At 33.2% G+C, this 13,869-nt stretch overlaps 1 protein-coding gene across 1 annotated transcript in view; it reads right to left on the bottom strand.

The window, feature by feature from the left end:
• CACNA2D1 (calcium voltage-gated channel auxiliary subunit alpha2delta 1) overlaps positions 1–13,869 on the bottom strand; it is a 366,445-nt gene that overhangs the window by 164,357 nt on the left and 188,219 nt on the right. Inside the window, exon 5 of the mRNA XM_053977961.1 lies at positions 4,945–4,989. Coding sequence (XP_053833936.1) covers positions 4,945–4,989 — 45 coding nt within the window. The remainder of the gene's footprint in view (positions 1–4,944; positions 4,990–13,869) is intronic.

The raw sequence follows: 13,869 nt of genomic DNA on the forward strand, positions 1-13,869 counted from the left end.
TTGGAAATGCCTCTTCTTCACAGTCTATGAAATATTGGAAAGTTAATTGCTTTAGCTCAGAAGAAGTCCACTGTTAGCTAAATCCAGATGGTAGGATACTGATTTGGTTATTTGCATGCTGGCATCCAGACACAGTGAGAGCACGGAGACAGAACTATTCTTATATATGCAGATAAAAGAGAGCTTTCTAAAGCTTTTATCTTATCAGAATCAGGTTTAAAAACCTTGAAAAGCCAGAGAAAATCTGTATCTCTTGGACGAGATGTAAAAGCAGTCCCTGTCCCAGCTTTCTCTGTAGTGCCAGGGCCAGTCACACTTTTCAATCCAGCAACTGGCAGCTGCTGGACTTGCAGAAGTCTGGCATCACCCTTTCAGTCTCTAGAAGCCTTTTTATACCTGTCACCTTTGAGACTGGATCACTGGAGTCACCCATCTGCCCCACCTCAGCTCCTGATCCTCTTCCAAACTGACCATATTCAGGTGCCATCTCCCCCTCAAGGGCTCCACTTGACCCAACACGGAGCTCCTGAAACACTGGTGTACAGAGGACACTTTTATTTTCTGATGTCCAGCTATAAAATACATAAAACATCATACTTGTATAAATTAAATTTTTCTGCCATTTTTAATGCATTTTATAAGGAGAAAAGTTAGGAAACTCCTGAATTCTTGTGGTTGGAGGGAAACAAAAAAAAAAAACCAGCTTTTCCCTGATCAAATCCATGGTAGGTTCAGACTTGTTTACAAGTAAATCTGGGATATTTCATTAACAGACTTCTTTTTACTAAATTAATCATAGGTGCACATATAAGCAGATTTTTCAACCTTGATACCTTAAAGCAGTAGAAAAGGCAAGACTTGTGGAAGACTCTAAGCAGAGACTCAATAAACTTCCAAAGCCACTGTCAATGCCTTTTAAATCTCTAAGTGTCTTCTTGGGAAGAAGCAGACCCACAAGGAGCATGCCTCTTAGATAACCAGTCTGGTCTCTGCTTACTTCTGCCCAATATTTATTCTTCACTTCATATTTAAAAAGAAACAAGGTTGAGTAGTGGAAATTATTTTGTTTTCTAAAATGTTTGTTAAAACACACCATGATTTTTCTGAAGAATTTATATTCAAAACTAATTATCCTTTCATATTTTCACAGTAGTTTTCAATTGGATGTAGGTATAATTTTTTTTACCAGTATTTATATAGACCCAACTTGATAGCTGCATTTATGCTGCAGTTTAAGCTCAAAGAGAGCTAATATTTCACAAATTATTCCAAAATAACAAGGCATCACTGAATTAGGAAAAAAATTCCTTAACCGTATGGCACAGACAGCTTATTGGTTTTAAAAGATTTCTTTCTTTGGTTTGAAGTAATTAAAAATGTATTTGTTTTAATATCAACCATAGTCATGTTCCAGATTTTTGCCTCTAGTAGAACCCACACATTGACTCCTAGTCACATTCTTAATTCCCACTTTGTGCAGATACTTACTGTCCAAAGGGACCCATAATTTTACAGCCTCCACATTAGTTCAGTAAAAGAAAAAAAAAAAAAAAAAAAAGTGCCACTATCACTTAATATGTGATCAATAATTGCACAAGGAGCACAGCTCTGTTAGTCATGACTGCATGAAGGCAATGTCTAAAAAATCACTTGTCCTAACTAGGGACACAACTCTTGCCAGGATATACAACTGGCTGCTCCCAATTAGAGCCCAGGGATTACAGGGAAACTGGAGACTCCCAGTGATGTGTGGCTGGTTTCATGTTAGAGACATTTCTTTATTTGCTTTACTTAGTTCTTCCCATGAAATCATGGAAAAATAATTTCCTTAGGCTGTTGTAGCTTGTCCAGGAACAAGTTTATAAAACCACAACAAGAAATTATACTAAAACATTTGGAAAAGGAGCAAGATGTAAAGAGGAGATGAGAGAAACATTAGGAAAGGAATTCAGGATATATGAAAATTAAGCAATTGAGCAATTCAGTTTACAGTCAAGTTATGGATTACTTAAATACAAGGAAACAAAAAAAAATATAGTTTTAGGAATAAACAAGACAGGGAAATAAAATGGAGACCAAAATAAAGAAGAGGAAAGAATTGAGCAGTGAAGGAAAATTACTATCAATAAGATGGGGATACAAAGGACAAGATGGGAAAGCAGGCAAAACAATATGAAAACTAATGAGAAAAAGCAGCTTAATGTGGGACTACTCAGTTGTCCAATAAAAGCACTGCAGCATTTGTCCAAATACAAGCTGTCGACACCTGCAAATTAAAGTGCACAAACAGGCTGCAATATATCAAACTGAAAGGGTTCTTGGGAAAAGGACAGTGAATGAAAACATCAGAGACCTATACTAAATTACAAGTTTGGCCATTATCTTCCTATAAGATATAAAAAATGGAAATATAATACCTCCTACCTTGTTGTGAGGATAAAACTCATTAATTATCATCAAGTGCTCACACATTACACAGAGCACTGGACAGGGGGAAGCAAAAATAAGCATGCAGAATATAATTGCTGTTGTAAGACAAAAGGTCTATTACTGATTGATAGACTAGAGGGTTACAAATTGATCATTTTATCTGAGAGACTGAGAAATCCAAAGGCCAGAGAATGATTGGCCTTCATGTGCTTCTTTATTTTTTTTTTTAAGTACAAACAAGCCTAGTCATTAGATTGGAAAAGGCCAATATAGACAGCAGGTGAAAAATGAGAGAAGGATCTCCTGAATATGGTATGGGAACGGGAAGAAGGAAAGAAAACTGTCCTGCAGCATAGAAACATACACAGAATTTAAGAGGACTGCTCTTCTGAAAAAGCTGTAATATTCAAAGTATGAGTGGAGACAAATAAAAACTGTCAGGCAAGACCTTTGAGAATAATTTTTTCTAATTCTTCAGCATCCAAAAGTTAAGATCTAAAAAGATCTTATACAGGGACCTGTATACAGAAAAACACACACCTAGAATTGATTCAGTTCAGATAACGTTAGACATCTGTCTCAAAACAAACTGAACAACTCTCTAGAGATACCCACAGTGATTAGTTTAGATGTCTAATTTTAATAAATTAATATCTGCTACTAAGTGTTCTTGATTGTACTCAAAGATAAATATCATTTCCTTTGAATAAATGAAGGCTCATAGCATGGAAGAGGAAAAAAAGTGTGGACTCGTTAGAGACAGAAATGAATGGATTGCAAACACAGTTTTACTAACCAGTGCTTCAGAGATGATTCTATTAAAATTTCTAAATATTTAAAGAAAAAAAGCTGTCTCAAGCATTTTTTTCAGGCAGGAGAAGGGAAGAATCTGTGGTGTTTACATACATAGTTGAGATAGGTGAAGGTCTTCTCAAAAAAAAAAAAAACACTATCATATCACTGACAATTGTATCCTTATCACTTCTCAACAATAAACATTATAATAAAATTAATTCTAATGAATGTTCAAAAAGACATAATGAAGAAATAAAACTGAAACAGAAGTAAAACCGTATATCTGGTCTAAGAAACATTGTTTTAGTGTGTGTGTGTATACTTTTTTCTTGAAGGGAAATAAATGTCCTGAAGAAAACAAACAAACAAACAAACAAAAACAAAACAAAAAAAACAAAAAAAACCCAAAAACACAAACAAACAAAAAACAATCAAACAAACAAACAAAACAAACAAACAAAAAAAAACCCCAACCAAACACTAAACTCTGAAATAGTATTTCCTTTCCTGCCTTCCCTAACAGATTTGTATTTTGGTTGTAGAAGTCGTAATCTGAAGACCTTTCCCAGTATTACTTAATCATAACACATACACCACAGTTTTTACTTCACACCACAATCTACCATTACTATCTGGTACATTTAGATTAAAAATCCAATATTTAAACTTTGTAATTCTGTTTCCAGAGAAGATTAGCACCTGCCATTCAGTGAATTTAATGGGAACAGAATAATAGATTTCAAAAATAGGTTACTTCTCTTGAATTTTCCTTAAATCATGCAAACTTTAAAACTCAGGACAGTAGTTTGTGGTATCTGAAACAAAGTACTCATAACTCTATATAACCATATAAAATAGTTCTGCTTGACATGATCTATGTACCTTCTTTAATTGCCTTACAGCAGAAGCATCCATTAAATAGGGATGCCATCAATCTCTAAAGTATACTTGATTAAAAATTGCAAATGAAGCATGCTGCCAATTCTGATTAATACATTTACAACATTTTTCTATGGTATTATAAATTAAATCTATAATGAAGACAAGCAGTTGTATTATCTCCAGTGAAAGTGAGGATAACTTGTATTGTCTCCAGAACACATTAAGATTTTTGACAGTTAATGGCAGATAGGAGACTTCAAGTCCTAGCAAACCATGAATTGAAGTATCATACATTTAGGCTAAATCTTGTGATTGGGATTTTCAATTTTCCCAAATCTTATTACACATAGTCACATAAATGATCACAAAGTGAATGAAAATAATTATTCAGTAACATTTCACATCTTCTTTGTCCTCATGTAAAAATTTTTATTACAAAGAATACAGAACATCATATGATCTTGGAAAATAAGGCCAGAAAATGGTTCCTTCCGAGTGAACGGAATTTTTTACATTTATCATTTTGATTCTTCAATCCCATAATTATGATTTGATTACGTTTCAAAAAGTGAATTATTTTGCTGTCAGGATCTTCATTGCCCCAGCACATTTTCTGCCTGACCAGTAATTTAAACAGTATGAAAGGAGACAGACTTTGAGAATTAAAACATAAAATATTGTCTGGCTCTGGAGGAAACTTTTAAAGACATTTTTAACTTTCTTGCTTTTTTGCTTCTGCCCAATCTTTAAATGATAGTCTTAGAGTTTCATTAATATTTTCATTCCCCTAATTTTCTGAGATTACAGGCATGAAATTAAATGAAATATACTACTTACATCATTCTGATCGTCTTTTGCATTGTAATAGATTATATCATTATTCTGAAAGAGAAAGAAAAGTAATTCTGTTAGTTTGAAAATAGAGGATAAATCCATGTAGTAGTAATCTCTACTATTGCAAGATACATTTTGAACTAAATCACCAGTTCTTTATGTATTCTCTTTGAAAGATGACAGACTCTGACCTTTGCTTGCTCTCTGTTGCATGCACAATTTCCCATGCTTGTGCTTAACTTCATTCATTTAATGCTTCTTCTGTGGGAGGCTGCATAAGTCACTCAAAACACAGCTAGAAAAGTACAGATAACATTGGACAAACTCCAGAGCTCATAAAAGGCTCCCATAAGCTGTTTCTGTCACAGACATGTGACTTTCACTGTGCAATTAGGGGATTTATTCACCATGACATTCAGCAGGCAGCAGATACAGCGAGGCACGGGCTTTGCTAAGTGGGGTAAGTATTTGCTGTACACATGTTTATTGTTTTATTCACCTCCCACTGCAAAAATAAAATCTGTGAAAATACATCACAGGAGAGTCTGGCTGTTGGAGTGTACAGCAGATCCTGGCAACTCTCTGGAAACACTGTACCATGTAATTCAAGCAAAGCATAGGAGAAGATTGCTCATTCCCTTTCTAAAATAAATCAGAAATTCCATTCAGTATAGCTTGCTGAAAATTGTAGTATGTCCTATTGAATACAGGTTTTTGGGTTTTTTTTCTTATTTAAATATTACTGAACCATTTAAAAGCCTTAAAGATTTAGGTTCACTGGAGTAGCTTTCTACCAAATACATTGCTACAATGTGCCTGAAGATTTTTGAATAAAATCAGTTTTAGGTGCATTTCTGTATGAAATAGACACATGTATGAACATAGCCTTTTTAATTACCTTTACTGATTTTGAAAAACTAAAGAAAAGGAGAAGTTATATTTCTTGATATCCAGCAGTGTGTTTAAAATAGGTGACTGTTGTTGACCTCCAAAAATTACCTCAATTTATTTTTTTCAGTTCTGTTTATGGTAATACCTTTTATGTATCTAAATAAAAAGTTGAACACAACAAAGTGCTTTCTTTCATAAATACCAACAGGAAAGGGTGCTTTTAGTAATCATTTTTCAAGTGGATAAGCCAACAATAATTTTTACTTTCACTAAAAAAGTATGACGTGTATTAAAAGGTTATGCAGTTCATCTTTAAAAATTATAATTTTACTCACTCCATAAATAATGACTTAATTTATTCTCCTTTGTGACCTTTTAGAGAGTCAAACATGAACTATATTACAGATGAGCCAAATGTCATTTTGAGGTAAGTGCTATTAACATGAATTTATCCTTTTTCCCTCAAAATGAACTTTTCCACTTTTCCATCAAGACAATCTTCTATCCGTAGGTCAGTTGGTTGTGTATCTCTATCAGGATATCAAAGCCAGACCTCAAGGTATTACAGGCACAGGAGGAAATTATTTTCATCATTAAAGACTGATGCTAATTGCTTATTCAGTTGATTGCTGCAAGGAAAAGATCATATAATGCATGTGGAAGCCTTTGAGTAAGTCAGAAAAGGCAAAGGTTCTATTTTCTTTGGTTCCTTTTCTTCCTATGATCAAAATACCTGTTCTGTAAATTATGTGATTGGTTCAAAAGCCCCTGTGATTCTTTAGCAAGCAACATTTGAAACTGCAAAGGATGCAGCTCTGAGTGGTACTAGCCAGAAATGTTAACACAAATGTTTTCATCACAAGGTGATCTGTTTACTTGAAAAAAAAAAAAAAAATTTGGACACTTTGTTCACTGCAACTCTATGTCAGGTTGTATTAGAGCAGTTTCCTTGCAATCTCATCCTTAGAAGGTTTCTTTCAGGAAAAAATGAGAGCAGGAAAAGCAATACATACATTATTAACTGGCTATATTGGTTTTCTTTACTACTTTTTCTCTTAAAAGGAATATTTTCATAAAATACTTTTGTTCTTAAAAGGAATATTTTCATAAAACACAATTTCTATTAGGCCCTCTCTTGTACTAACTCTCATCTAGATATGAGTTTATTTCCTGAGCCCCTCTCCATTGCTCTTGTTTATCCTGCTATCAAATCATTATTGTATAGGATTTTTAACACTATCATCAACAGACACAACTCTGTTTATCTACATAAACAAAATGACTCTTTATTTTCACAACTATATTTTCCTTGTCTTTTATATTTTTATTTATTTGTTTAATTTTTTTCAAAGCTGCCATAGCTTTACTATTTATCTTTACTGGACTGAACAGTATTTTTTAAATCACCTTTTAGAATAACATTTCAGGAACATGATATATTTATAAGCTAATGAAAATAAACACTCTCTGTCCAAATGACTTTGATATTTTTTGCCAGGTTATTAATATCTTGTTGTCCATTACCGTGCCTGGAGATATTACCTATATAATGAATAAACTGACACCGACATTGGACATATCTCACTACTCTTAATATAGAAAATATGAGATACCCAGTGCTACAATGCAGTGAATGCTATATGGTTCACAAATTAGATTCATGGATCACTCAGATTTTTAGAGGACAATTTTTCATCATTTAACCACTTCTAGTTGGCAAGAACAAATTGCTTTGTTGCTGGCTCTCAAGCAAGTAGTTTAGTTATTTATTAACTTCTTGACACAAAGAATTTGAATCTTCCCACTGCTGTACACTTTTGCCACCAAGTAAAGCTGCAAACTTGGTCAGCAAACTGAAGGTACAGTGTAAATATCCTAGATATTTTTGGGTTTTTTTCCAGTAATTCTGTGCAAAAGAGGGGGTGAAGACTCACTATTACTTCTGTACACCAATGAAGGGATTTGGTGAGGCAGTCCTGAAGCTGAACTTATAAAAGAATGAATTTGGAAGACCTTATGCATAAAGGAAAAACTGTAGTGTAGTATCAATATATGATTTTATGGTTTTCACCATCTTTATTTCCCCTTTCAAAGCAAAAATTTTTAGTATCTGCAAAAGACATCAGGAAAGCCACATAAAAATTACATTAAGGACCAGATAATAAATGTTTTATTTTTAACTCTTATTATTTTTTTTTCCTAATCCTAATTTTTCTTCCACACTTTCATTGATAGTATTATCTACTGAAGTGAGATTATTCCACTGTCTTTACATGGCTTTTCATTTCAATAGTTCTCTGTTTTCCATGCTCAGGGTATAAAACAATTCCGATGGGAAACATTAAGTATTGGGTACTATTAACAAATTCTTAAATTTCACCACACAAGATCTGAAGTTGATGGTCTCTGTAATCTCTGTGTCTAGAGAAGAAGAGCATGGGAAAACACTGGCTTTCAGAAAATCTGCAGATAAAATTTGAGCTCACACCAACACTGACTTATATGCATATTTTCTTTCTCTACAGAGCAAGTTAACAGACACAGTCTATTGATTCAACACATGTTGAATCTAAAGTCAGCTCAGGATTACATGAATGAAGCTGTGGTTGGCTTTTCATCTCAGGAAACAACACTTTTTTCAATCAAGTTCTTTCAAGAACAACAAGGGATATGGACAAGACATACAGACACTACAGATAATTATGTACAGCAAAATTGTATATCTGTGTCATTTTGCTGGGAGGAAATCTACATCCTTCCTTACAAAGTGCCAGAATGAAAGCTCCTGGTCACTGCTGCCATGTAGTGCTACAGGAACACCTCCTCTCCAAATCTTATGCTAGAATTCCAAGAACTTTTCATGCAGTATGTGCTCCACCAACTAGTCTAAAGATTCATTTTTGAAGTCTTTTTCAACAGACATCCAATGCAGTCTATTCAGAAATGCTGCTTTCACTGAAGCTGTGGTTAAAATTATAAAAAACCTCAGATCTGACTGTGGGCTTCCTAGAGACCTATGGGACCCAGATCCTGTGATGCGGCCCAAAATGGTGTTAGGCCTACAGGGGAGATTGGCCTGAAATTAATTATAGAACCTTATGAGACTCTATAATGAACGACAAGAAAAGAAATAGATTTTATATATATTAATAAAAAAAAAAGGTGGGTGCAGAAAAAAAGTTTTCTGCAGCTTTTCATATTGTAAGAAATTAATATAATGTATTAATTTTGAAAGATATTGCAGTTATCGTTCTTTTCCTTAAAAGCTGTGTTTCCACAATTTTAGGTAAAATGTTAAAGTAAAAAAAAAAATTGCACTTTTAGCCATTACAGGGACACTAGAAAACAATTAACTCCCTCTGAAAATAAAATAGAAGAACATCAGTTAAAGGTTTCCACAACTCCAAGATTTTCTCCAGTAAACCCCTTAAAGCAAAATTATTGTAGCAGGTTATATTGTAAATATATATTACTGCAGAATTATAAGTACATGTTTTAAAATCTGAAATTACAGCCAAATATGTTTTTTTTTTTTTGATTTTGTTTTAAAATGGGATACCTCCTATGACTTCTAAGTATTTTACCCAAGAAGTTTTTAAGCACCCAAAGTGAGTCAATGTAAAAAAGCTGCTCTGTATTGCAGATAATCTGCGAGTAGTGAGGATTCTTTTAGTTTGCAGGTAAGAGGTAGAGAAAGAAATCAAAATCAGGGAGAAACCAAACCATACAGCAAATAAAAGTCTGATCTTGACTCATCAATTTAAAACAAAAGGTCTTAGAATTACAGATAGAAATTTGGTCAACATTTTAAAATCATATTAGTCCCACACACTTGGAAAATATATTCATATTAGTGAAAAAACTGGGAGTCCTTTTGCTTAGTATGAGGTAATAAAAAATTAATACTGGTCCATTTCACTCTTTAGGCAGACCAAAGGAAATTAATGCAAATGCCTACAAATGCGAAAAAAGCATTTCATTAAGTGTTGGTAAAAGAGTCATTTTAATAAAAAATAAATATTCCTTGTATCCCCTTAGATAAAGAACTGTATTAAAAAAAGTTCACTCTAATACCTTTGGGGTAATTAAGGAAACCCATCTTAACATATTCTATGACAAATAATACAGGCAGTTTTAGTTTAATCTTTTATACAGTCTGACATGCAGTTTAAGGCACAATAGACTCCTCAGAAAAGAAAGGAAAATATGGCCTACCACACATTAAAAATTACATCTGTTATTAAAGAGGATAACATCAGAGAATAAAAGGCTGCAAACAGGAAAAAAAAAAAAAAAAGAAAGAATGTAAACTACTACTATCTCTGTTGTTACAGCGTTGTGATTTTACATAAGGGAAATGGCACATATAAAATAAGGGGCTTAGCTGCTAATATCTTCTTTCTTCCCTTCAGTATCCATGTGTAAGAATACTGATTTATCACTTGTCCTTAAAGTGAATAAAATTTCAGGCAATATAGTAAACCAGTTGCAATTATAATTACAGTGTATGCATGCAATTACAGTGACTAAACATGGGCTGGAAAAAATGGTTAGAATGCACATTTAAAATATGAAAATTGCATATAGAATCAAGATATTTTAAAAATCAAATTATTAAAATAAAAAATAAAACAGTGAAATAATATTCTATCAGATAATATGTCACTATATTACCCAAAATATGGACAAATGAGCCACTTGGGTTAGACATTTTTCCCCCAAACTTAATTTGATTAAATAACTGCTTTGTCAGAATATTAAATTTCATACACTAATTACAACCTTCCAGGTCTGCACTATAATTTACGATAAGCCTTTTTCATCAGATTTGTGTAAAGGGCTTTTCTCAAGATTCCACTGAGAATAATAATTGAAATGAAAAGATGAAGGTGAAGATTACAGGAAATAACATAAAGGAGAATTAAAGGTGCTGCACACTCTTTGTCATAGAATATTTTTTCTTTTAAATGGTGAGAAAGATCGACTTTTTCAGCATTCATTTACAGGTAATTCCCTCACTGAAATTATCAATCCTGAAACCTTCAAAATTTGCCAACAATTTTCATGAGGGGGTCACTTGACCATGCAGAGATGCATCAGAGTGATAGATAAAATGAGTAATTTATCAATCACCTGCATGCTCAACAGCAGGACTAAAACATACAAGCCTCATTTAAAAAGATGTTAGGTAAATGTAATGCACACATACAGAATCCAGTTAAAAATACACCATAGGAAAGATATTCTTTCAAGCCCTTGACATAGATTCTGAGGAATTTTGATCTGAGATTGGATCCACAGATGGCAGAGTTGATGGTGGTCAGATTTTAAGCATCTGAGTTAAAAACTGAGATCTTGAAAGAGTTTATTGAAGTCTAAACTTGGAAGAAGCCAAAAACTTTGGAAATATCTGAGATTCCACCATAAATATTCTTTAGGTATCTCACATCCCACATATCCTAGGCTGGGCTCTGCCAACCCAGCAGCATTGTGACCAGGGCAGGTCTCAGCTCCCTCTGTGAGCAACGGTGGAGATGTCACCCATCTGCTCCTGGGTCCACTCAATGGCCTGACCTTCACAGTGACACATTTCCTTGTGCCCTTCTGCTCACTGTGACAATATCTGATTATGTGCTGAATTTAACCACACTTGATTTAATTTGTCTTGTGCAAATTATAATTAGTAAAGCTGAGTAAGAAGTTTTTTATATCACATTCAAATCTCAGGAGGAAACCCTCCTAGTTTTCACAGGACACAAGAAGTAGGATTTTTTTTCCTTTGCCTCAGTGTCCATATTATGCAACATTATACATCTACTTTGAAAAATGGGAAGCAGTGAAGAGTATTAAGGTTACCTGCATAACCTCAAAAAGAAGGATAGCAAACATTAGAAGGAGTACTTATGTCTTCAGATCTCTAGAATTCATCATATAAACTGTAAAAAAATAGGCAAAACTTCCCCATGTCAAAAAAAAATCCACAATTTCAAGGTATTTTTCACTGTAAGAATAACTGTTAGAAACTGCTGTTGGACTACTTAAGCTGCCAGGACAATACTTAACTTCATGAAAAAAAAGCTAAAAATACATTTCAAGTACTAATTGCACTTTGTCATAGAATTAAAAGTCAAAAGTAGTTGAAATGTGTAAGGTTAAATGCAATAGAGCCCAAAAGATTAGAAATATAAGTCATAGAAACACACACCCAAATCAAAATCTGCAGAGATGTCTGTTCTTCTGAAAGAATACAATATACTCCACAAATAACTTCTGCATAAAGACATCCTCTGGCTCAATGGCCTGCAGTCAAACACCAATCTTTGTTGGACATGCAGACAATTGTTAATATAACAATGGAATTATGGCAATGTGCCTACTGGTAAGTATAGTCTATTTTTTTAATGAATTGTTTTTCATTTTGGGGATTTTTTTAATGTACGTCAATTTTTTAGTGCAACTGGTAAACTAAATAAATTAAATGTGGCAAACAATTAAGCATTTTTTTGGTTGCAAAGCATCAAAGGCCAAATACTTCATGCAGGAATGAAAAATTAGTGACTGAAAATTTAAAGTTGCAAAACCACATTGATATTATTCTCTGGTATAGTTGCCGATATCACAGACTGACTTGTTTTAATTATTCAAGCTAAAAAATTATTCTCAAGAATGGTATTTTGATCCAGAGTAAAACCTAGGATTTTATGTACTTGCATGTGTGACGAATGACCAAGAAAGAAAATCATAAGAAGACTCTACTGGAGTTAACAAACTTAAAGAACCAGCTTTAAATTTAATTTAGAGAACCAGCTACGTATATAAAGAGATAAGATATGAATAACCATCCTCTCTATTCTTCCTCCAGTGCTCTAAGGCAAAAACAAGGAAGACAGAGATAACCCTGAGAAACAAAAATATTTTAAATTCTTTTAAATCCATTTCAATTTTGGCAAATGAATTCTTCCAAAAGGTCCAGGAAACTGTTAATTTTCTCATCACAATAGCTTCCTCAAAGAAGAAGCAAATTCTTTTTATAAGGCAAAATGCAAGAGATTAGAAAGCAGATTTCCAGGTGGGAAAATGAAATTAATTTGTTTGCAGCTAATTAACCTCTATATCACACTATCTGATCAGTTTAATTAAAGCAGTAAAGTATTGTTTATTATAATTTATTCAGCATTACTTTCTTTAGTTGATGAAAGAATATAAAAATAAAATAATTTTTTTTTAAATTGTCTAAACAGATCACATATTATTTAGATTGTAAATAGTGCAAAAAGTAGAGTATAGGAGCCTAGTTAAACAATTTGGACATAAATTTCCTTTGGAGTCACAAGAAATTGGCATTCTGAATTCATACCCATGTAGGTGCTGGGATGCAATGAACTGCTTGTACTCTCATAACAGAATATAGAAAATATGCCAGTCCTTCAACTCCAACAAATCTTCAAAAGCCCTTGAGAAAATTATTTTCTACAAAGCAAGAGGCAAACATTTAGTAGAATTTGTCCCCAAAAAAATGTGTGTGCATTTGTTACATTTCTTCTGTGTTCTATCCATTACAACCAACAAATAAAACCTTGTTTAGCAATGCTGCAATCAGTTGTTACAAAAAGGAGTAAAATTTTAGGGATATGACACCACAATGGAATAAAAACTCAAGAGGGTAGCCTCTTGGTGATCTATGAGAGTGGCTGAAGTGTGCATACTTCAAGGCTTATCTTCACAAAAAAAAAAAAAAAAAAAAAAAAAAGTATCACAAGAAATACATCACACAAAGTCACTCTAACTAAATTCTAAGCAATAACAAATTCCCAAATAATATTAATGTATTTTAAGAATCTCGCTGGAATAGAAAAATGCCAACATTTTGCATAACTTTCCTTAAAATGAAACAGCAGAGAGCCGTATACAGCTTTATATTTACTCTTTTATCCACATGTAAAAACTAAAATATAAGAAGATTTTAGGATACTTCTATGGATATTAAAATACTGTGTAACACAGGAAAAATAAATTTTCTTATATAAATTATGAAAG

The sequence above is a fragment of the Vidua macroura genome, chromosome 5 (genome assembly GCF_024509145.1).
Source record: "Vidua macroura isolate BioBank_ID:100142 chromosome 5, ASM2450914v1, whole genome shotgun sequence".
In the NCBI taxonomy this organism is placed as follows: domain Eukaryota; kingdom Metazoa; phylum Chordata; class Aves; order Passeriformes; family Viduidae; genus Vidua; species Vidua macroura.